This window comes from Procambarus clarkii, chromosome 58 (assembly GCF_040958095.1).
Source record: "Procambarus clarkii isolate CNS0578487 chromosome 58, FALCON_Pclarkii_2.0, whole genome shotgun sequence".
Classification (NCBI taxonomy): Eukaryota; Metazoa; Arthropoda; class Malacostraca; order Decapoda; family Cambaridae; genus Procambarus; species Procambarus clarkii.
Window position 1 is genome coordinate 24,513,517 of NC_091207.1, and position 26,794 is coordinate 24,540,310.

General features: G+C 39.2%; 1 protein-coding gene across 1 annotated transcript in view; it reads right to left on the minus strand.

Annotated features, from left to right (window-relative positions):
• LOC123768007 (histone-lysine N-methyltransferase 2D) overlaps positions 1-26,794 on the minus strand; it is a 263,037-nt gene that overhangs the window by 8,706 nt on the left and 227,537 nt on the right. The window contains exons 23-27 of the mRNA XM_069306790.1: positions 8,326-8,354; positions 7,416-7,840; positions 6,957-7,029; positions 5,142-5,382; positions 158-690 (exon numbers count right to left, since the gene is read on the minus strand). Of these exons, the coding sequence (XP_069162891.1) occupies positions 158-690; positions 5,142-5,382; positions 6,957-7,029; positions 7,416-7,840; positions 8,326-8,354 (1,301 nt within the window). The remainder of the gene's footprint in view (positions 1-157; positions 691-5,141; positions 5,383-6,956; positions 7,030-7,415; positions 7,841-8,325; positions 8,355-26,794) is intronic.

A 26,794-nucleotide genomic window follows, 5' to 3' on the forward strand; every position in this document is an offset into this window, starting at 1 on the left:
AAAAGTTCCAGAGCTATGGACAGATGATACAGAGTTATAGATAGAAATTACAGAGGTATGGAGAGAAATTACAGCGTTACAGACACATAATACAGAGGAATGGACAAGTGCTAGGAAGGTATGGAAATAACTGTATAAAGGTGAGATCGATACACACCATTTGAGCACCGGCGCTCTGGAGAGGAATGCGATCGTAAAGGGATCCCACCGTGGGTAATGATGGAAGCTGACGAAGCCGAGTGAACGCCATCTCTACTAGAATGTCGCGTGTCACGGTTAGTCGGTCTCTCTATCCCGGGGCTGATCTGAGAGGTCCCACGCGTGTCGGAGGGGCTGCTACTGCTGTTGTTGCCTTGAGGCCTAGGCCGAGACGTGGACCGTGCTCGCGGGCTATCCGTTAGCGAGGAATCCTCAGACTTTCCCCCTGTCAATCCGCCATCGCTTTCCGTAAAACGATTTTCATTCATGGAAAGGTTCTCCTGGGAGCTATTTCGGGTCGTGTTGACCACAAGGCCATCGAAGGTGGACCGGTTGCCGTTAATATCAAGAGGGTCGTCTGTAGGGAAGTCGGGTCGTCGGCGGGGGCTATGGAAGCTTGGGCTTGGGTAGGTGTGGGAAGAATGGGCGTTGGAGCCGCTCCTGCTGCTGCTGGGGGGCTTCAGTCGCTCCCCTGTGATCATATTTATGTCACTGAAAACGACAGGGGAAATAAATAACAGGGGAAATAAATAACAGGGGAAATAAATAACGGGAAAGCAGTTATTTGCCATCACTACAATACTTACATGTACACACATATTAACATTATATATTCTACCACTTCAATTTTTCCTTCACTATTTATTACAATTATCAAAAGCTTCCTTTCATAGCATTAATAATAAATTATTATTTATATTTTATTCAAACGAAACTCAGAAAATACAACAACAAAAAAGGGAAAAAAATCATCAAGATTTTTCTTAAAGAAACATGATAAAATAATGTGAAAATCCTTTGATCTGTTCTCGTGTTGTAGGCTGCAATTGGTTTTTGATATATATATATATATATATATATATATATATATATATATATATATATATATATATATATATATATATATATATATATATATATATATATATATATATATATATATATATATATATATATATATATATATATATATATATATATATATATATATATATATATATATATGTCGTACTTAGTAGCCAGAACGCACTTCTCAGCCTACTATGCAAGGCTCGATTTGCCTAATAAGCCAAGTTTTCATGAACTAATTGTTTTTCGATTACCTAACCTATCTAACCTAACCTAACCTAACTTTTTCGGCCACCTAACCTAACCTAACCTATAAATATAGGTTACGTTAGGTTAGGTAGGGTTGGTTAGGTTCGGTCATATATCTACGTTAATTTTAACTCCAATAAAAAAAAATTGACCTCATACATAATGAAATGGGTAGCTATATCATTTCATAAGAAAAAAAATTGAGAAAATATATTAATTCAGGAAAACTTGGCTTATTAGGCAAATCGGGCCTTGCATAGTAGGCTGAGAAGTGCGTTCTGGCTACTAGGTACGACATATATATATATATATATACATATATATATATATATATATATATATATATATATATATATATATATATATATATATATATATATATACATATATATATATATATATATATATATATATATATATATATATATATTATTAAATATGACCGAAAAAGTAAGATTAATAATTCTAACACGAATTTTCTCAATCTTTCGTACATTACGCTTCACTGTTGGAGGTAAATAAAAAATCACTTCTCCAAAATTCATTTTTATTTCTAGTCTGACGCGACACGGGCGCGTTTCGTAAAACTTATTACATTTTCAAAGACTTCACAAATACACAACTGATTAGAACTTACGTATCTCTGATTTTATATCTACATTTGAGTGAGGTGGGAGGGGTGATGTGGCATTAACACAAGACAGAACAAGAGGGGATATTAATAGGGTATTAAAAGTATCAACACAAGACAGAACAGAAACAATGGGTATTGAACAGAAGTGTTTGTAGAAAGCCTATTGGTCCATATTTCTTGATGCTTCTATATTGGAGCGGAGTCTTGAGGTGGGTAGAATATAGTTGTGCAATAATTGGCTGTTGATTGCTGGTGTTGACTTCTTGATGTGTAGTGCCTCGCAAACGTCAAGCCGCCTGCTATCGCTGTATCTATCGATGATTTCTGTGTTGTTTACTAGGATTTCTCTGGCGATGGTTTGGTTATGGGAAGAGATTATATGTTCCTTAATGGAGCCCTGTTGCTTATGCATCGTTAAACGCCTAGAAAGAGATGTTGTTGTCTTGCCTATATACTGGGTTTTTTGGAGCTTACAGTCCCCAAGTGAGCATTTGAAGGCATAGACGACGTTAGTCTCTTTTAAAGCGTTCTGTTTTGTGTCTGGAGAGTTTCTCATGAGTAGGCTGGCCGTTTTTCTGGTTTTATAGTAAATCGTCAGTTGTATCCTCTGATTTTTGTCTGTAGGGATAACGTTTCTATTAACAATATCTTTCAGGACCCTTTCCTCCGTTTTATGAGCTGTGGAAAAGAAGTTCCTGTAAAATAGTCTAATAGGGGGTATAGGTGTTGTGTTAGTTGTCTCTTCAGAGGTTGCATGGCTTTTCACTTTCCTTCTTATGATGTCTTCGATGAAACCATTGGAGAAGCCGTTATTGACTAGGACCTGCCTTACCCTACAGAGTTCTTCGTCGACTTGCTTCCATTCTGAGCTGTGGCTGAGAGCACGGTCGACGTATGCGTTAACAACACTCCTCTTGTACCTGTCAGGGCAGTCGCTGTTGGCATTTAGGCACATTCCTATGTTTGTTTCCTTAGTGTAGACTGCAGTGTGGAAACCTCCGCCCTTTTCCATGACTGTTACATCTAGAAAAGGCAGCTTCCCATCCTTTTCCGTCTCGTAAGTGAAACGCAGCACGGAACTCTGCTCAAATGCCTCCTTCAGCTCCTGCAGATGTCTGACATCAGGTACCTGTGTAAAAATGTCGTCAACATACCTGCAGTATATGGCCGGTTTCAAGTTCATGTCGACTAAGACTTTTTGCTCGATGGTACCCATGTAGAAGTTTGCAAACAGGACACCTAGGGGAGAACCCATAGCGACCCCATCTACTTGCTTATACATGTGCCCATCCGGGCTCAAGAAGGGTGCCTCTTTAGTACAAGCTTGGAGTAGTTTCCTCAGAATACTTTCTGGCATGTCAAGAGGAGTACAGGCTGGATCACGATACACTCTGTCGGTTATCATTCCGATTGTCTCGTCCACAGGTATGTTGGTAAACAGCGATTCTACGTCCAACGAGGTTCTTATCCCTGTGGCCCGTGTGCCCCGCAGTAAGTCAACAAATTCCTTTGGAGACTTCAGGCTGAGACGGAAAAGGATGGGAAGCTGCCTTTTCTAGATGTAACAGTCATGGAAAAGGGCGGAGGTTTCCACACTGCAGTCTACACTAAGGAAACAAACATAGGAATGTGCCTAAATGCCAACAGCGACTGCCCTGACAGTTACAAGAGGAGTGTTGTTAACGCATACGTCGACCGTGCTCTCAGCCACAGCTCAGAATGGAAGCAAGTCGACGAAGAACTCTGTAGGGTAAGGCAGGTCCTAGTCAATAACGGCTTCTCCAATGGTTTCATCGAAGACATCATAAGAAGGAAAGTGAAAAGCCATGCAACCTCTGAAGAGACAACTAACACAACACCTATACCCCCTATTAGACTATTTTACAGGAACTTCTTTTCCACAGCTCATAAAACGGAGGAAAGGGTCCTGAAAGATATTGTTAATAGAAACGTTATCCCTACAGACAAAAATCAGAGGATACAACTGACGATTTACTATAAAACCAGAAAAACGGCCAGCCTACTCATGAGAAACTCTCCAGACACAAAACAGAACGCTTTAAAAGAGACTAACGTCGTCTATGCCTTCAAATGCTCACTTGGGGACTGTAAGCTCCAAAAAACCCAGTATATAGGCAAGACAACAACATCTCTTTCTAGGCGTTTAACGATGCATAAGCAACAGGGCTCCATTAAGGAACATATAATCTCTTCCCATAACCAAACCATCGCCAGAGAAATCCTAGTAAACAACACAGAAATCATCGATAGATACAGCGATAGCAGGCGGCTTGACGTTTGCGAGGCACTACACATCAAGAAGTCAACACCAGCAATCAACAGCCAATTATTGCACAACTATATTCTACCCACCTCAAGACTCCGCTCCAATATAGAAGCATCAAGAAATATGGACCAATAGGCTTTCTACAAACACTTCTATTCAATACCCATTGTTTCTGTTCTGTCTTGTGTTGATACTTTTAATACCCTATTAATATCCCCTCTTGTTCTGTCTTGTGTTAATGCCACATCACCCCTCCCACCTCACTCAAATGTAGATATAAAATCAGAGATACGTAAGTTCTAATCAGTTGTGTATTTGTGAAGTCTTTGAAAATGTAATAAGTTTTACGAAACGCGCCCGTGTCGCGTCAGACTAGAAATAAAAATGAATTTTGGAGAAGTGATTTTTGATTTACCTCCAACAGTGAAGCGTAATGTACGAAAGATTGAGAAAATTCGTGTTAGAATTATTAATCTTACTTTTTCGGTCATATTTAATAATATATGTCTACAGGAAAGACTGCTACCAAAATATACTAATATATATATATATATATATATATATATATATATATATATATATATATATATATATATATATATATATATATATATATATATATATATATATATATATATATATAAGAAAAAGGTCAGAAGTCAGTACATTTGACAACCAATGGTCAGAAAGGCGGGGTCCAAGAGCTAAAAACTCGATCATGCAGGCACAAATGGTAAATACATATAGTAAAAATACACACACACACACACACACACACACACACACACACACACACACACACACACACACACACACACACACACACACACACACACACACACACACACACACACACACACACACACACACACACACACACACACACACACTTTATTACCACCTCCCCCCACCAGAGACACGGACCTTCTCACGACGATTTCCACCTCAGCGTCGTCAACCGACTGCGCCACGATGGCCTGCACTTCCTCGTAGGTGCGGTCTATGAGGGTAACGCCGTTCCACTCCAGTATCAAGTCTCCCTCCTTGAGCTGGCCCATGACGTCGGCCACGCCCCCAGGGTGCAAGCGGACGATGTAGGCGCCCAGACGTCCTCGGGTGCCAGGGATCTCCTTCCCACCGACCACCTTCATCCCGAGGCCGTTACCTGAAGCAGATGCGACACAGAAACTCAAGTACGTCTTGCTAAACGAATCAAGTGCGTCAGGCTCGGAGAATAGTCTCCATCAGGCAAGGAGATTAATCTCCATCAGGCCAGGAGAATAATCTCCATCAGGCCAGGAGAATAATCTCCATCAGGCAAGGAGAATAATCTCCATCAGGCAAGGAGATTAATCTCCATCAGGCCAGGAGAATAATCTCCATCAGGCAAGGAGAATAATCTCCATCAGGCAAGGAGAATAATCTCCATCAGGCAAGGAGAATAATCTCCATCAGGCAAGGAGAATAATCTCCATCAGGCAAGGAGAATAATCCCCATCAGGCTAGGAGAATAATCTCCATCAGGCAAGGAGAATAATCCCCATCAGGCAAGGAGAATAATCCCCATCAGGCAAGGAGAATAATCTCCATCAGGCAAGGAGAATAATCTCCATCAGGCAAGGAGAATAATCTCCATCAGGCAAGGAGAATAATCCCCATCAGGCAAGGAGAATAATCTCCATCAGGCAAGGAGAATAATCTCCATCAGGCAAGGAGAATAATCCCCATCAGGCAAGGAGAATAATCTCCATCAGGCAAGGAGAATAATCTCCATCAGGCAAGGAGAATAATCTCCATCAGACAAGGAGAATCAAGTTAGCACAGGGCTAATTATTTAAACATTTTGGCAACAATTGGTTGATTACTTCTTCTTGATTGGGTTATAATCTTTGTTAAATGGTATCCGGACTCAATAATACAAAATACATAATACGTGATACATAAAGGGAGGAAAAGAGAGCAAAAGTAAGCCAAGAAAAATGACTAGTAAAGAAAAATTGCTAGCAAAGAATAATTATTAGCAAGGAACAGTAAAAATACCATTGCTAGCAAAGAACAATTGTTAGCAAAGAACAATTGTTATCAAAGAACAATTGTTATCAAAGAACAATTGCCAACATAGCCAGGGGCCTAAATATGGCCAAACCCATAATATTTTAGCAATGTCCATTTGTAATTTATTGAAACAGTTTTTGTAAACTGTACTTTATGTATACATTTATATTTTTTGGGTACCTCCAGAGCCTGGATGAACGATATTGAAATACCGGCTAATAGCGTCACTACCGGAGCTTGACTTTTCCTATGCTCAAAATAACTGTTACTGCTGAACTTTCGTTTCGAAACGCAGTCTCGCGATCACTGCTACTTTACTCCACAAAGTTGAGAAGTATAAAGGTATAATAAGAGATAGTTAGATATATTCAAACACAAAAGCAAATTTACAGTCACACAGATTTATATAACAGGATATCAGTGGACTGTGTGAGTCTGTGGAGTTATCATAGCGGCCATAGCAGACCCAACACATAACAAACGAGTTTTAATTATGAATATAGTTTTGTAAGTTTATAAGTCTTATAAGTATAGAAAAAGTCCTATAAGTTTATAGGAGGTCCTATATGTTTATAGGACGTCAGCGAGAGAAAATGCAGAGACAGAAGGGAAACTAATCTATCTCTAAGCTCTAATTAAATTACAGACTGAAGTATATTAATTAGTATGGCATCATAATCTTACCTGAAATGCGCCTGTCCTTCGGGTCTCTGGTAAGCAGATAGCGTTTGATTTTAGACGGTCTAGGGACGCTTACCTGTGGACAGTGGAGAGACATTTGAGATTTTTCCACAACTTCGTAGAATGTATCCTAGAGTACATATCCCCTGGTCATATATATATATATATATATATATATATATATATATATATATATATATATATATATATATATATATATATATATATATATATATATATATATAGACCCCGGCATGGTATAAGGATTGCAACCTGAAGTTCTACTGAAACCACAAGGGTTTCCTGAGGCTTCTACTGAAGCCAGGATTATCTCATTGATGCAATCACGTTAGTGTGATTACTCTCTGTGTATCATCAATTTAATTTTATATTTGTTAGTTTATTTATTAATTCAGAAATTGGAAATAATGTTCTTCTAATCCTTGGGGAATGAAAACTTACTCTTGGTCGCCTGGTTTTCTTGTCGCTGTACTGATAGTCAGGTGAACCGGTGTCCTGATTGTTGAGAGGGTATCCCTCACCAGCCCTCAGAGGGGACTCCCTGCCTCCCCTCGGAGACCGTCTCTCGGAGGGGTAGCTATTGTGCCGTGGTGGTGAATCACTGTTCCTGCGAGACCTTACCTCCTGCGGGAGTGTGGATGGTGAGGTGGACCCCCTCGGGGTCCTGAGAGGGGAGGTGTACCCCAAGGGGGTCCTGAGAGGGGAGGTGTTGTACTGGTGCCGGGGAGGGGAGACACTGCCCCTGGGAGAGCGTCCCAGCGCCGGCTGCTGGGAGGGGTACTCAGTCATATAGGCACTGGAATAAGGCGTAGACGAGAGCTCCGGCTCCAGAGGGGAAGTGAAGTCGTCACTGAAGTTCTCCCGACCTGTGGCAGTAGATGAAACTTAATAACATTCCGGACTAAGCAGGAATTAAACTCTATTTAGTTAGCTCATTTAACCAAATATTTAAATGATATAACCAGCATATTATTGTAGATTAGCATTCGTATTTAAATGATAACAGCATAAGGCTTAACTTATGGTCGAATAGAAAGGGTTCTCAAACCAGTTAATCAGATCTAAACGACCATCAGGACAAGCTGAAAAGTCTATATATCTATGAAAGATACTAAATACTATGATGTGTACCATATATATATTATGATATTGCATTCAAGGTTAAATCTGAATGACATTAGTTTCCACAACCTCCATGATATGCAGATTCTCCAAACTTATTTATATATGAATGAGTGAACTTGTTCACGCTGTTCCATTGTTCCTTCGTCAAGTGTACATTATTTAATTGATATTCGAGACACTTGATGAAGCATTAAGATGTAAACAAAAGCAATATGTGTCATCTTACCTGATCCAGGGGCTTGTGGGTCTCTACTGCTATGTGAACAAAATTCTAGGATTAAAAATAGCAGAAGCACTTTATATTTTATATGAAGTGTTTCTGCCATTTTTAATCTCTTATATTACTGCAATTATCGATATTTTTTTTATTATTGTTGATCAGAATGTCTGTGGTGATGGTTTGGATATCTTTTTAGGGTACATTTCCTGGTGCTTTAAAAGAGATGTTATCTTCATTCACACATATTGAAAGTAGGCAAGAAAGAAAGGCTGATAGTTTCCAAGTGCAAAAGAATAGACAAGATTTGTCTCAAGGCGCTCCACTTGGTATCTGGTATAGTTGGATAAAAAACCCAATCGTATGTGTTTGTGAAATTTATGTAAAGATTTACACCAAGTCTTTCCCACTCTCGTGGATGCTGTGTCAAGGTCTGAGTGTGTGATTAAGACGAGGCTTATATCTCAACGACTAATGCCTTAGCCGTTGAGATGTAAGTCTCGGCCTAACCACACACTCAGACCTTGACAAAGCACTCAGGAGAGTGCGAAACACTTGGTGCAAATCTTTACATAAAATTCACAAATACATAAGTGAAGGTTTTTATCCTATGTTATTATGTCTATGAGAAGACATTTCCACTACAAATCTGGTATAGTCGTCGTGAGACATTTAGGATCTTCTTGATCTTGAAGGTAATAACTGTAAGATTTTTTTTATGCTTAGAGTTAGGAGGGGTCACGTTTCTGTCAATTATGTCTATCAGATCTCTTTCCTATATCTCACGAGCTGTTGAAAACGTTAGTCAATAATGGAGTTTAACAAGCGATACATGTTTGGCAATGTTGACCTCGTCAGCAGTGTCTTATGGTGGTTCATCTTCCGTTTAATAACAGCTTCTAAATAGCCATTAGCATAACTGCCTTACTCTTCTACGGTTCTCTTCGGCCTCCTTCCATCTGCATGTGTGTGAAAGTGTAAGGTAGGTATAGGCATTAACACCTTTCTTGTACTGGTATTATACTCATGTAAATAACATTAATAGGCGCACCTATGTTAAACCCATACCTATTAAATCTATGTTACATCCACCAGTCTCCGTGGTGTAGTGGTAAGACACTCGCCTGGCGTTCCGCGAGCGCTTTGTCATGGGTTCGTATCCTGGCCGGGGTGGATTTACTGGGCGTAAATCCTTAACTGTAGCCTCTGTTTAACGCAACAGTAAAATGTGTACTTGGTTGTAACAACGATTCTTCGCGGCGGGGGATCGTATTCCAGGGACCTGCCTGAAACGCTACACGTACTAGTGCCTGTACAAGAATGTAACAACTCTTGTATATATCTCAAAAAAAAAAACGTGGAGTAGACGGAAGGTAACTTAGAGTACACTATTGCACGAAATAAAGACTGTTTTTTTAACTTTGTCTTATGAGTAAAGGCAAACACGGAGTTTAATTGTAAATATTTCTTAAACAGTAAGAAGGATTTTGTTGACCAGACCACACACTCAAGTCATTCTCAAGTCACACTCGACCATTCTCAAGTCGATTGTGACGACAATCGAGTTGAGAATGGTCCAGGACGGACCGAAACGTCGTCGTCCCTTCACCTTCTAGTGTGTGGTCTGGTCAACATACTTTAGCCACGTTATTGTGACTCATCGCCAGCAGTAAGAAGGATTCCCAGTGAGGAACCTGCAAGAAAATGTAGTCAATATACTTGCACTAGACATCAGATTTAAGGCCCACATCAACTAGTACCTTCTCCACAATGGTATCTATGAAATAATTAGAAAAAGAACACCTGGAGGGGTTGGGAAAAAAGCAATGCCATATACTTATAAAGATATTAAATAACCAGAACTAAGGATAGGTTTCTCCTTGTTATATGCTTCGAATAGCGGCCTAAGTATTCATATTGGTATGCAACCCGTCCTCGACTCAAGTCCATTCCATCCAGCGGTCGACCCCACAGACGCATTCATAAACTTTTACATGCTCTTCATTCAAAACTGGAATTTTCTCAAATCTAAATTAACATTATAATATATTAGCATATTGCGTATATATAACCATAGGTTAGGTTAGGTGTTTAGGTTCTGTTGGTGATTATTTGTATTTGTAGTACGTGGGTGAAGCATTTATAGCGTTGTGGTTCGAACAAAATTCGTCAGTGAAACACTTGTTCCGGAAGTGTTCGAACGTCAGCAGTTGTGAGTCGTGTGTAAACCGCTTTTTCATTCATAAACAGCTGGGGTTTGGCGGGTGCATGGAATCACTTTTGGGTCTTTGTTTGGAGGACGGGCTGTGGTATGTCAAGCTTGCAGCATATTTGACTCACAACACAAACAGACCATTAGCAGATAGATCCTGACCAAACAACAACAACAGGAAATTATGTAGCAGAAGCACTTCACATGAAACACTCTCATTCAATTATCACCAACTAGCTAAATCTAGATGCGTCCTACCATTAACAAGACCAGCCAAGCAACGAGACTCCGTTGCTAAAATTATCCTCAGCATGGTATATCGGCACCCGGCCGAGCGGACAGCACGCTGGACATGTGATCCTGTGGTCCTGGGTTCGATCCCAGGCGCCGGCGAGAAACAATGGGCAGAGTTTCTTTCACCCTATGCCCCTGTTACCTAGCAGTAAAATAGGTGCCTGGGTGTTAGTCAGCTGTCACGGGTTGCTTACTGGGGGTGGAGGCCTGGTCGAGGACCGGGCCGCGGGGACACTAAAAAGCCCCGAAATCATCTCAAGATAACCTCAAGATAAGAAGGTAGCCGTGTCCCTTCCCATCAAATCCACCTTAAATATAATTTTGTCTATTTACCTGTCCATTCACTTTTCTGATGCCAATGATGATGCTATTTATCACATTAGCGGAACGTGTCAAGTATATTAGAAGCGTAAAAGTAACTTTGGAAATTATATTTTAAGGTTCGTTATGAAGTGAAGAATCTAATATAAAGATAATTCGCTCCAGACGAATGCAGGCCTGTTGCGTTTCGATAAGTTGCACCTTAACATGCTCAGAGGCAGAAGGGAAGTGAATATGAAAACACGAACACAGCATTGTATATTTCACTATATATATATATATATATATATATATATATATATATATATATATATATATATATATATATATATATATATATATATATATATATATATATATATTTATATTCCATGATGGTGTGATAAGAAGAGTTAACTTAGGTTAACCTAAGTTAACTCTAAGGTTAACTTAGGTTAACCTCTAAGAGTAAATTAAGAGGTAATATCTCGTCCAACATCTTCATCGGTCAGCTGGAGCGGTTAGTATGCCGAAAACTAGCAGTTCTCTCTTAATCTTGATGACGATATGATAAAAACGAAGTGCAGTTGGTAATTAATAAGTGAATGAGAATGTTTCATTGCGAAAGGTTTGCGCTATGTGTAATTCCCAATTGTCTGCTGTATCGCTGTATTTCTGCTATCTTGATCAAGATAACGCTCTTGATAGTCTATGGTGCGTGAAGATATCCAGTGATTGACACTCAAGCTTATTGTTTGACCTGCAGTGTCAGGTGCCTTGAAAAAAAGGTGTTTTGAAAAAAAAGATTGTATATATATATTATATATAAATATATATATATATATATATATATATATATATATATATATATATATATATATATATATATATATATGTCGTACCTAGTAGCCAGAACTCACTTCTCAGCCTACTATTCAAGGCCCGATTTGCCTAATAAGCCAAGTTTTCCTGAATTAATATATTTACTATAATTTTTTTCTTATGAAATGATAAAGCAACCCTTTTCTCTATGTATGAGGTCAATTTTTTTTTATTGGAGTTAAAATTAACGTAGATATATGACCGAACCTAACCAACCCTACCTAACCTAACCTAACCTATATTTATAGGTAAGGTTAGGTTAGGTTGCCAAAAAAAGCTAGGTTAGGTTAGGTTAGGTAGGTTAGGTAGACGAAAAAACATTAATTCATGAAAACTTGGCTTATTAGGCAAATCGGGCCTTGAATAGTAGGCTGAGAAGTGCGTTCTGGCTATTAGGTACGACATATATATATATATATATATATATATATATACTCTACTCTAAGTATACTCTAACCAGAGTTCGAACAATCGTTGCCCCGGACCCCCTCCCCCCCTTCCCCCCCCCCCCCCCGCATACAGCGTGCCCATAACTACTTCAGCAGCGATTGTCTATAAGGATTGTTAGTTAACAAGCGCCAAAACTAACAGCCAGATATACACTACTTGGCTTAATGTGTGAGGCGCCCGCTTTGCCTAACAAGCAGAGATTTTCGTTAATTTCAAATATTTTTTCACACATTATTTTATTCCATTTAAAATTATTATTATATTATATTAGGAACATTAATTACTGACTTAGGTTAGGTAGGCTAGATTAAGTTTGATCAAATTTTCTTGATAGTTTAAACTCAAATTGAAAGAATAAATAAAATCATTTTTAGTGTTATGGAACGCTTCGTCAATCCATCAGAATTATTTGTTTTAATATATTATTTCTAGGAAAATTAAATTTGGCTTGTTAGGCAACTTGGCCTATTAGGTACAACACATATATAATAAATATGCTTTACAAAATCTCTCTCTCTCTCTCTCTCTCTCTCTCTCTCTCTCTCTCTCTCTCTCTCTCTCTTCGGAGGCAATGGCAATACAGCTGAGGCCATCTATCCACAGATATATGCACTATTAGCAGGTTGGGTTAGTAGCAGTCCATAAGATACAGCTGATGCCATCTGTTGGCAGAATATCGCACTATCAAGGCCAACAGCAGCCCATAAGACGGGTTGTTGTGCTGAAGGAAGCATTCCCGCGCTTACTTCTCATTGGTAGAAATTCTTTGTTGACATTCACCACAACGGCCAATCACAGGATGGAATCAGCTAAATGCTCCGCTCACTTAACAATATCATTTCTGGTGTTCAGCACATCAACTCTGCAACTTCTGTTGCAACACGAATCTACCCAAAAAAAGCTTTTTCAACCATTTAATTATTCAGCCATTTGTTAATGAAGTGATAATCATTAAGGTAAGATAGATCTGTTGTTATACAAAAAAAATGTTCTGGCTACCTGACCTGTGACGTCATCAGTGGGTGGGGCTTCAAATCAAATAACATGAATGACCTTCATCAACACAAATTTTTTTTTAGTTTTTTTTTTTGAGAGATATATACAAGAGTTGTTACATTCTTGTAGAGCCACTAGTACGCGTAGCGTTTCGGGCAGGTCCCTGGAATACGATCCCCTGCCGCGAAGAATCGTTGTTACAACCAAGTACTCATTTTACTGTTGCGTTAAACAGAGGCTACAGTTAAGGATTTGCGCCCAGTAAATCCTCCCCGGCCAGGATACGAACCCATGACAAAGCGCTCTCGGAACGCCAGACGAGTGCCTTTCCACTACACCACGGAGACTGTATCAATGACTTAACTCGTCATCAACACAATCTTTCATCAACAAATCCTCATTAATCCAATCATCATGCACTCTTCCCGCCCTTCCCTGTCTACGAATGAAAATTACATTACACACGAATTGTAAGCGAAGACATGTGTAATTTTCTCGATCAAGGCTTCGTTCATGTCCACTGTTCGAATTGCCAACTGAATCTAACCACTTAACCTCACCTAACCACCTAACCTACCCAAATTAAGGCCACCCCCAACCTCTTTCCTGCCTTTCCCCCCCACCCAACCCCCGCCTTCAGCCCCTTTTCCCTTTCCTAAAATATAATATTAGGGGGTGTTACCCGGCTGTGCCCGGGACATACTGTCTCTCCCATCTCTCCCCTTTCCCACTTGACACTCCATTCCCCATTATTTCCCCCCCCCTCCGTTGTGTATACCCCCCTGTCTTCTTGCCTACCCCCCCCCCATACTCCCCCATACCCCCCCCCCCCTTTCTCCGCCCCACACCCCCATCCCCTTAGTCCTTCCCCTCCCTCAGTTCCCCCTCCCGCCTCCCCTTCCACGACCCCCAATCACCTTAGTCAAACCCCTGTACATTCCTACAGAATGGGAAAGGATATTTCTACAGGAGTGTCGAGAGATTTCTTACAGGAATGAAGAGAATAGTCCTGAAGGAGTATCAGTAAAGTTTCCGGATTAGATAGGAGTATGTGCACACAGGAGTCGTTTAATAGGCTGGTGTTTGAGCAACATTTCCACAGGAGTATGGGAATGATCGTACATGTGACTGTATGATCCCACAGGAGCATAAGCATGATCATACTAGAGTCTGTATGATCTTATAGCATCATAAGTATGACCATACTAGAGTCTGTATGATCTTATAGGATCATAAGGATGATCATACTAGAGTCTGTATGATCTTATAGGATCATAAGGATGATCATACTAGAGTCTGCATGATCTTATAGGATCATAAGTATGACCATACTAGAGTCTGTATGATCTTATAGGATCATATGTATGATCATACTAGAGTTTGTATGATCTTATTGGAACATATGTATGATCATACTAGAGTTTGTATGATCTTATTGGATCATATGTATGACCATACTAGAGTCTGTATGATCTTATTGGATCATATGTATGACCATACTAGAGTCTGTATGATCTTATAGGATCATAAGTATGACCATACTAGAGTCTGTATGATCTTATAGGATCATATGTATGATCATACTAGAGTTTGTATGATCTTATTGGATCATATGTATGATCTTATTGGATCATATGTATGATCATACTAGAGTCTGTATGATCTTATTGGATCATATGTATGATCATACTAGAGTCTGTATGATCTTATAGGATCATAAGTATGGTCATACTAGAGTCTGTATGATCTTATAGGATCATAAGTATGATCATACTAGAGTCTGTATGATCTTATAGGATCATAAGTATGATCATACTAGAGTCTGTATGATCTTATAGGATCGTAAGTATGACCATACTAGTGAGGCTCTTGAACACGGCTGGCAGCGCTGTAGGGAACGTGAGAAAGTATCGTACGCGCTGTGGTTCCCTTTTCAGAATTCCTTCGCATCGTTTAGTGAACGAAAGCAAAAGATTTCAATTTGATAGTTTGCAGCATTACTTTATTAAGTGTCCAAATGGTTCGTTGTGGGAAGCATAGCAGTGAGTCGTGATTCTCTCGCCTATTGGTGCTGGCATCATCATCCTAGGCCCATTAAGGAGCAATATATATATATATATATATATATATATATATATATATATATATATATATATATATATATATATATATATATATATATATATATATATATATATATGTATATAAATTCTGCTTTTCTGTGTATATTTGCCCTAGAAGTATTTTTTAATAATGGGCTTTTAAAATCAACTTGCTAGTTGGTCAGTAAGTTCTAGCGGTGGTCTTAATAATGCTTCAGAACTTTATATTTTTAATAATCTTGGGAAGGTTTATAGGCCTTAATAACCCTTTAAATGTTGATTTTCCTTCTTGTGTCTCTCCATATGTTGATTGGCTTAATAACCCTCCAGACGTAGATAGTTCTTAATAACCTTTCCTGAGGCTGGAAAGCGTCCATAACCCTTCAGGGGGCTTATATGCTGAAGAATCCTTAAGAGATTTATAGGCCTTAATACCCTCCAGAAGTTGATAGGTCTCAATTATCTTCCAGAGGTTGATTGGCCTTAAGAAACCTGCAGGGATTGATGGACCTTCCTAACCCTCCAGAAGTTGATAGGCTTTAAAGACCCTCCAGAGGTTGATAGGCCTTAAAAATCTTTCATAGGCTGATTGGCTTTAATAACCTCCAAAGGCTGATTGGCCTTTATAACACTCCATACGGCTAAAGGCCTTCGTAACCTTCCTGAGGTTGATAGGCCTTAATAACCCTCCAGAGGTTGATAGGTACTAATAACCCTCCAAAGATTGATTGGTCTTACTAACTTTTTGGAGGTTGATAGGCCTTAATAATCCTTCAGAGGCTGATAGGTCTTAATAATATTAGGAGTGGTCTGAATGTACTAACAGGAGTTGTGAGAAAGAATCAACTTACAGGAGGCAGTGAGAATACCCTTAAAAAAAATATTAGATATTCCTTCAGAGGTATGCCAACATAAATACCAGCGAGGGGCCCCTGGGAATATTCCTGCTGGTGATATCGCGAGAGGTGATATCTTTTTAGATTTGATATCAGACTTTTCGTCCACAGGAAGTGAACATGTATTTGTATGGCAATGGAGGGCGAGGGAGTACTGCTACATGAGTATTTACGACTCATGTAGCAGTACTCCTAAGGCCTAAGGAAGGTGGCCTTAAAGATATATAGAAGATGTTCTTAAAGATCTACAGAGGATGTCCGTGTAGATGAATAGAGGATGTCCCTAGTGATGAAAAGAGGATGTCTATGAAGATGTTCAGAAGATGTCCCTGGATAGAAGATGTCTCTGGAGATATATGGAATATGTCCTAAAAAAAATATCAGTATTTTAAAAAATGTTTTAGGATGTTCCGACAAGAATCAGAATGTTCCTTCAGGAGTGCCAATGGTATCCTTACGAAGGTGGTAACGAAGCCCCTACAGCGATAATGAGAGATATTCACACAGCCATGATGTTCATATTTCTAAAGAGTGCGAAGGTCTCAGTAGTGTGTTCAAGTCACAGGAGTGTTGTGATAACAGGAGTGTCGAAGCTACAGTACTGTGGGGAAGACCTCTTCTCAGGAGGAGAACTTGTCACAGGAATGCCAAGTTCACTTGGGTGCTGAGGTCACTAAAGAGCTGAGGTTACGTGAGTATAGAGGTCACATGATTATGGAGGTTATTTGCGTGTAGTCACAGAAGTGTGTGAAGAGGTCATACGAGAGGAAAAGAAACAGAAGGGGAACATGATTGCAACATTCAAAATACTGAGGGGGAATTGACAAGGTGGACAAGGAGAGCCTCTTTATATTGAAAGTAGGATGAGAGGACATAAGTGGAATCTTTGAAATGCAAATGAGTCCTGGGAAAGTAAAGAATTACTTATACTCTTTACGAATGTTACCATGTGGAGTGCACTGAGAACAGAAGTTGTGGAAGCCACCTCCATCGACAGATTTAAGGCCAGATTCGACAAGGAATTCGAACGTGAGAATAGTTAAATGATAATGCAACAGATACAAAAAAAGGCTTGTAGGCGGATACATGCAGAGCTAGAGCTCACGTCCCATTGACACTGTCAGGTAAGTACTGATAGGTAAGCAGGCGATGAGTCACAATAACGTGGCTGAAGTATGTTGACCAGACCACACACTAGAAGTTGAAGGGACGACGACGTTTCGGTCCGTCCTAGACCATTCTCAAGTCGATTGTGACTGTCGTACAATCGACTTGAGAAAGGTCCAGGACGGACCGAAACGTCGTCGTCCCTTCAACTTCTAGTGTGTGGTCTGGTCAACATACTGATAGGTAAGTACACTTGTGTAATAACGTCAGTGCAAATATGAACTTTCCCCCTTCGTTATTAACGCTCGTGCAGGACGTTATCAGTTATCACTATATGATAACTATTATATATATATATATATATTGGTTCGTGCCTATCCAGCAACGCTTGAGTTATCGACCATAAGAGATAATTGAATATTCACGATTTGTTATCATCTTTTTTCAAAATGCGTGTTTTTTCCATGTTAATAACGTCACTGCCACAAAGTGGCCAATAGCGAGCCTCCTGTTGACTTGAACTATGACATAACAATTAACCAGATTAGATGAAACAAATATATATATATCAGCTCGTATGTTGGGCACGTGGTTGGAAGGAACTGATAAGGTTATGTGAAATGGTCAACATTATTCCTGACCTTATAGTGACCACTTAGGTCACCATGTTCCCTGATTTCATAGTGACTGCTTGGATCAACATATTTCCTGATCTCATAGTGACCTACTCTAGCCGCCATATCTTCATCCTTGCATCAATATATCGCCACCATAGCATGGATGTCTTCCATCTAACATTTATATCCATCCCTTAATATCCATACTTTCACCCTAGCATCCATATTCTCCTCTCTACCATCCATATCCCCCATCCTAGCCTCCACATCCACATCTTAGCATCTGCATCCTTATCCTATCATCCCTATCTCCATCCTAATATTCATATCTTCAGAACAATAATTTCCCTGAAATCATGTAGCTTCTCTCCACTATTATTTAGTTTATTCCAAAACACCTCTATCTTATTATTTAATATAAATGTAAATTTTTTTCATATTATACAATTATATTATATAATTATTTAATACATTATAAAAAAAATTAATGCATTTATATAATTATTTCATATATATATATGTAATTATTTCATAGAATTATATAATTATTTCATGTAATTATATAATTATAAATATATTTATATAAATATATAATATAACATTCCGCTTCATATACATTTTTTGTTTAAATTATAACAATCTTGCCATCAATTGTCCAGCAAACATAACCTAACGGCAACGTTTCTGAAACATTATTACTCTACTGCATCTCCTTACCTCCTCATCCTTCTTTATTACATCTTACTATTCATTTCCCTAAGCTTTAACATCACCCTAGAATCCGTATATCTACTCGTTCATCTATACCCCTCCCCTTAGCGTTCATATTGTCACCCTGGCAACCATATCCATCACTCTAGCATCCATAATCCCACCCTGGCAACCATATCCATCACTCTAGCATCCATAATCCCACCCTGGCAACCATATCCATCACTCTAGCATCCATAACCCCACCCTGGCAACCATATCCATCACTCTAGCATCCATAATCCCACCCTGGCAACCATATCCATCACTCTAGCATCCATAACCCCACCCTGGCAACCATATCCATCACTCTAGCATCCATAATCCCACCCTGGCAACCATATCCATCACTCTAGCATCCATAACCCCACCCTGGCAACCATATCCATCACTCTAGCATCCATAACCCCACCCTGGCAACCATATCCATCACTCTAGCATTCATAATCCCACCCAAACATTTGTTTACCATCTCAATCAGCTGTATTTTCATCCTAGCGTCAATATCCAACAACCTAGCATCCATACCTCTCACTATTGAAGCTATATCCCAACTATATCCCAGCATTAATAATCGCACCCTAGTGATTATTTTTTGATTAATTGATTTTTGAGTGAGGGTTCTCACCCTAGTTTCCATATATCCACTCTAGCATCCATTTCCTCATCGTAGAATTTATACCCTAACTTAAACATTCATATTCTTCACCCTAGCGTTCCTATAACAGCCATATCCTCAATGTTCTCACTCTAGCAATCCAAATCCTCATTCTAGCATCCATATTCCGACCCCTAGGTTCTTATCCCCCTGTCATAGGATCCATATCCCTCAATCTTAGCCTTCACACCCCCCCCCCCTCTCCTCCTTATCAGTTTTATCCTCATTCAAGCACCCACATCACCAACTTGGCATTCATATCTCTACCTCGGCATCCATATCTTCACCCTAGCTGTCATGCCCCGGCAATATAACTTCTTTAAAACCTTGTAGTATCTCTCTGCTATCATTTAGTTAATTTCAGAATATCTCTAACATATTATTTAATGTAATTATATAATTAATGTATATAATTATTTAATTATTTGTAATATAATAGTAAACAACAATTATATATATATGTATATATATATATATATATATATATATATATATATATATATATATATATATATATATATATATATATATATGTATATAATTATTTATAATATTATTTATTTGATTTATTTTTACTACATTGTATTTTTACTACATCTTTAGAGAAAATGCATTCTTTACAAGCCTCATCGAGCTCTTCGGAGTTGGGGAGTGGGTGCCCAAGATACAGCAAGCAATTATATAATTATTTCATATAACATTCATCATAATACACATTTTTTTTATTTACACGGTCTTACCATTAATAGCCTAGCAAACATAACTACAACGTTTGGAAACGTTACTGTAACGCTATTACAAACGTTGTTTCAATGTTGTAACTACGAAGAAGCAGTTAAACTGACGTCGTGATTAATAATGATTTGTAGGACTGCTCCCTTGTTTTATGTGATACAATATTTGCCAAGCTAATTTTTTATCATTAGAGTTTTCATAAAATCTTGATCGAAGACTCTTTAGTCTACTACCAACATGTTTAGAAAAGTAGATACAGTGTCACTTTAAAGGGTGACATGGCCAAGTTTCTGTTAAAGGGGGTCACCGGATCAGCCTGGCTGTGGTGGCCACAGAGATAAACAGCCTGAGAGATCAGTTAATCACCAGGGGAAGTCAGTCTTCCATCAGGTGTATAAGAACTCTCGAAATCATCAACAGGTAATCTACTAACCAGCTGAACATCGTCGCAATATTATATTTTACTATTCTTCTGTTTGCTCTTTGCATTAAAATGTCTAACTCACACCTAACTCATTATTCTCCATGTTACCAAAATTTTTCTTCTCTCTTGTCTCCCCCTCATACCCACCTCTCATTTGTTACATTTGCCTCAATAGCATTCATACTTCTCATCCATTTCCTCTTAATAATCGCCTTTACCGGTTTGGTTCCCCTCCGCCCAAACCTGGGGCCAGATTCACGAAGCACTTACGCAAGTACTTACGAACGTGTACTTCTCTAATCAAATTTTTACGGCTTTGGTTACATTTATTAAACAGTTTACAAGCATGAAAACTCCGCAATTAACTGTTGTTATTTTTATAAACAGCATCCTGATGCTTCAGAGCTCATTAACTGTTTAATAATTGTAAACAAAGCCACCAAAAATTGAGAAAAGATGTACAGGTTCGTAAGTGCTTGCGTAACTGTTTCGTGAATCTAGCCCCAGAGCTGCTTGCGGGAGTATGTAGCAAGTCAAGCGCAGGCAGTACCCGAAGAAAGACTGAATAACTTGTCTTGCCAATACACACCAATGAAAGTGACTCTTGTTAACGTTTAAATTAATCAAACTCACACAAACAAAAATAAAAATAAAAATTACCAAAATATATGTAGAAGTTACAACAGAAGTCAATTAATCTATATTTCCAGATACCACGAGAAGATGAGGCGAGACATAAAATTTCAAATAGGCATCACACACCAAGATACAAAGATATCTAGTTACTTTTTAAACAAAATAAAAAGTCTTCATAAAAAAAGATATCACAATTGCAATAAACTCATTAGATTAAAATCATTTCTCCATTTCACACATTTTCTTCTCATAAATGTGGTTGGTATCTTTATCAAATGTATGTCATGCATACTATTTGGTGTATACTTCCTGATTAACTCAATTAGTAAATATATTATTCAGCTAGTTAAATTAGTTATCAGTCAGAGCCTGAAAGTTATCAGTCCATTCGCCACATTTAGCTAGTTATGAGGGGTTGTACACTAAGACATTCAGCTAGTTATATGTGGTGAATACTAGAACAACCACTTAGGTATGTGTGCCGTTTACTAGCACACTCAGTTAGCAATGTGTGCTACCTAGCTTTGCCAGTGTTGAATACTAGCACTCTAAGCTAATTAGATGTGCTCTATACTAGCAAAACCAGCTAATTATATGGTGCTAAACACTAGTATAACTAGCTAGATATATGTGCTGAACACTAGTACATCCAGTAACTGAATGTGCAATGCACTAACACAACTTACAAGTTACATGTGCACATCTAGCAAATTATACATATTTGTTGACCAAACCACACACTAGAAAGTGAAGGGACGACGACGTTTCGGTCCGTCCTGGACCATACTCAAGTCGATTGAGTAATTTAATATACATATTTAACAGTCATACAAACAACTAGTTACATGTATTATACAACAAACACTATCAGAGTGTTATATGTATACTGCCAACTAGCACAACCAGCTAGTTATATATATATATATATATATATATATATATATATATATATGTATCATATACCACCAGACTTTTCCTCCATCACTTCCCCTTCCATACAACACCCCTCCCATCCCCTCTTCCATCGTGTCCGTCCCGTGTCTTTTCCTGCATGTCAATCAATTTTCTCCTTTTTGAATTAGTTTTATATGAGTAAGTCTAAAGACTTATGAAATGAGTGGATCAGTTATTAGATGAACTCTCTATCGTTTAGCTGCTATGCACAAAGTGGTTGAAAAAGTGGAAAAACAAGAATTGTTAGATTTACCTAACATCCACCGGGCTTGGTACGTCGGGTAGGGAGCTCCACTCTTAGACGAGAAGCAGGGAAGAAGGTGGTGGTTACAGCGACACCCACACACACACACACACACACACACACACACACACACACACACACACACACACACACACACACACACACACACACACACACACACACACACACACACACACACACTCACACACACACATACACACACGCTGTACGTGCCAGACTATGCAAGCAGGATGATGACATGTATTACAGCAGTTTTTACATAGGTATAGGGAAAAGGGTTCAAAACAAGAAATTGGCAGCGTCGTGAAAGGTGGGATGAATGGGTGGAAGGGGGAAAGAGGGGAATGGAGGGTTAATGGGGGGGGGTGGAAGAGGGAGAGAGGGGAAGGGGGGCTTAAATGAAGGAATAGGGGTTAACAAAAATAATTTTAGGTCACGTAGCCATTCGCTAAAGTTGAGAAGCATCAGGAAAGTAACACGAAACGGACACCTCACCTACCACATAAACACAACATTATATCTACACATTTGGTGGCTTACATAAATGAACCTACACATCTAGCTCACACATAGGAATCCATTAAACTGCAGAAACCTTATTTGGCCCCATACGAGGCAGTTCCTATTTATATTCCTCTCCCCCCCCCATTTCCAAAGTTCCAAAGCTAATTTCTATATAAGTCTAATCTTCACTTAAAGTAATCTATCGATCCTTTATTTCTGTGAAGTTACTAAGTAACTGGCTCCATAGATTAACAACTCTGTTTCTAAGTATTTACCCAGGTCTTTCCTAAATCTTAACTTATCTAATTTATGTTCACTGTTTCGTGTTGTATATTGTGTTGATATATGTAACACATTGTATCTACACATTGGATCTACACATTGGTCCAATACATTGGTATGACACATTGGAACTAAACATTGGACCCACACATGGAACCCTACACATTGATTCTACACATTGGACCTACACATTGAACCCTACACATTGAATCTACACATTGGACCAACACATTGAACCCCACAGTAAACCTACATATCAAGCCTACACATTAGACCAGCACATTGTACCCACACATTGGACCTAGACATTGACCCTAAACATAAGACCTAGACACACTACAGCGAGAGATATATAACTTGACGAATCTTCATTGCAAATGCATGCTGCAGAAGCCATCTTGCACGATGCTTGGGAGGCAGAGGTTAACGGCCTGTAGGAGCTTTAAAGACCCAATTTGCAGCTTCTGAAACCACATTTTCACTAAAAAAACTATTTGCAATTACCAGGATTATTTGCAACGATATTATTTGCAATATGTTATTTTTTGTTTAATCTTAATCGTCATTTTAAGTTATTTACAATTTTCCCATTACATATCAACTTTTGTATTTATTTGCTTTAAAAGCTGGAAATTAAGATCTATAATAAGCAATTATTATATGGAATTGGTTGAGAAAGGTGAAGAGTGTAAAGGAAGCATAGTTATGCATTCGTTATACTATTCCACAGTGCTCGTTGCCACCAAAAATATAACAATTGTGAGATGTTTTCTAAAGAACCTAAAGAAGCGGATTTCTTTTCCGCAAAAGAGCAGCTGTCATTCAAATATTGTCCAAGCAAAGGTAAGCGAATATATAGAACGTATGCTGTTGCAGATGGACCAGCCAATATATATATATATATATATATATATATATATATATATATATATATATATATATATATATATATATATATATATATATATATATATATAAACTTCCAGCTGGTATTCTATTTTAATATAAATTTGCAGAGTTAGCAGGAGAAGCAAGCCATTCGTCTGCTGCCCTGGCTGAGGCCTTAAGCATCCCTCTGCTGTTGAAGAAGCAGTGGGATTGTATCATAGGTGTAATTGTCCTCTGAGGACACGGCCCTCCGTCTGCTGGCGTTATGTGATGTAGGAGTCATACAAGAGAAACACCAAAGGTCTTTCAAATAACATGATGTATTTGAAGGTCAACAACAAATTGTATTCTTTACATGCCGTGAACAAATATAATGAAATGGAATGTACAGTGACATAGACATTGTCCTCAGAAGCAAGAAAGACACATGCAGGGAGAACACAGACTGTGCTTGACACTCAAGTAATGGGCAGTGGAGCTCCGAGGTGGCACTCAGCAGTACTGGTGCCAGTACCCGAGGTAGCACCCAGCAGTACCAGCGCCAAGAACTGAGGTGGCACTCATTAGTACTGACCCCCAGCACACAAATGTGCACCCAGTGGTACTGGTGTCAGGACATGAGGTGGCACTCAGCAGTACTGGGTAGTGCCAGTACGGCACCCAGTAATACCGGTGCCAGTACCCCCAAGGTGCCACCAAGCAGTACTGGCGCCAAGGCCCGTTGTGCATGGTACCTACAAGGCTGGCGTTGAAGGGCGTCAGGGCCGTCCGCCTCCACCCTCCACAACGCCAGACGCCCCGCAGCGCCACCCTTCCTCTATCTACAGTGAGAATAGCAGCTCAACGATCCACTGATTAATTTTATGGCACCCTCAGGGGGAAAACCTCTTCGTTCCAACTTGTCAGGCCGTAGTGACTCTCATACAATTGGTAAAGAAGAGAAAACTTTGAACAAAACCCCCGCAAAGAGTCTCTCAGACTCTAGCACACACACACACACACACACACACACACACACACACACACACACACACACACACACACACACACACACACACACACTACCACCACGAACTGGACCTTGCGTGGTGGGAGTGTCTTTATTCACATCCACCGCAGTACAGTGTTAGGGACAGGGGGGGAGGGATGAAACAGTGTACTCTGAACACTGCACCTCGCCATGCACTATGGCGGATGATAATAGTATGGGGATGAGCAACACCATTGAACACAGGACTAAAAAGAATTCCCATGGTCCATACGTTTTTAAAATCTATCCCCTCATAGAAATTTTATATATATATATATATATATATATATATATATATATATATATATATATATATATATATATATATATATATATATATATATATATATATATATATATATATATATATATATATATATATATATATATAAATATATTTAATCATTATCCCCCCTACATTTTCCATGGGAAGATGCATTGTAACGTATGATGACTTAGATAAGAAGTTCAAAATAAGCATGGATGATGTCACAGGAAGAGACCTCCTGACAGCATAGGGACGCAAATAGTAGGGAATTCCTTTTTCATGGGGAGAGAATGATATAGGCAATCAACTTGTGTTGATTGACCAGCTGGCAGTTTTTGAACCTACGCTGAGGTTCCATTTGGTTGGAAAACCAATAAATGTTAGATTATATATATAGTAAATGTGAAATGTTAAAATCTACTTATTTCTCAATCATAATAAATAGTGTTTGTCATCACAAGTAAAGAGGGAGGACTGGAGTAGAGATGGATGGAGAGAGAGAGTGAGAGAGGGAGAGAGAGAGAGAGAGAGAGAGAGAGAGAGAGAGAGAGAGAGAGAGAGAGAGAGAGAGAGAGAGAGAGAGAGAGAGAGAGAGAGAGAGAGAGAGACAGAGAGAGAGACAGAGAGAGGCAGACAGACAGAGAGAGAGAGAGAGAGAGAGAGAGAGAGAGAGAGAGAGAGAGAGAGAGAGAGAGAGAGAGAGAGAGAGAGAGAGAGAGAGAGAGAGAGACAGACAGACAGACAGACAGACAGACAGACAGACAGACAGACAGACAGACAGACAGACAGACAGACAGACAGACAGAGCGCCTGCAAGAGAGAGAGAGAGAGAGAGAGAGAGAGAGAGAGAGAGAGAGAGAGAGAGAGAGAGAGAGAGAGAGAGAGAGAGAGAGAGAGAGAGAGAGAGAGAGACAGAGACAGAGAGACAGAGAGAGCGCCTGCAAAAGAGAGAGAGAGGGGGGTGGTGTTGGAAATCATCAAGGAATTCAATGTTTAATAATCAAGTTTTTATATCAAATGTGTGTAACGAAGTGTTCGGCTAAGTATGGACATAAGGCACAATAACTGAGGGAGGAGAGCAAGGTAAGGTGTAGCGAGCCTGCATGCACGCGTACCTTGCAGCCTGGCTCGCCCCGCGCCACACAACCTGGCCGAGGAGGGTTGCTTACTTGGAAGAAACTGGAGACGGGACCAAGAAAATAAAAAAATTGAAAATATCGAAGCGAGA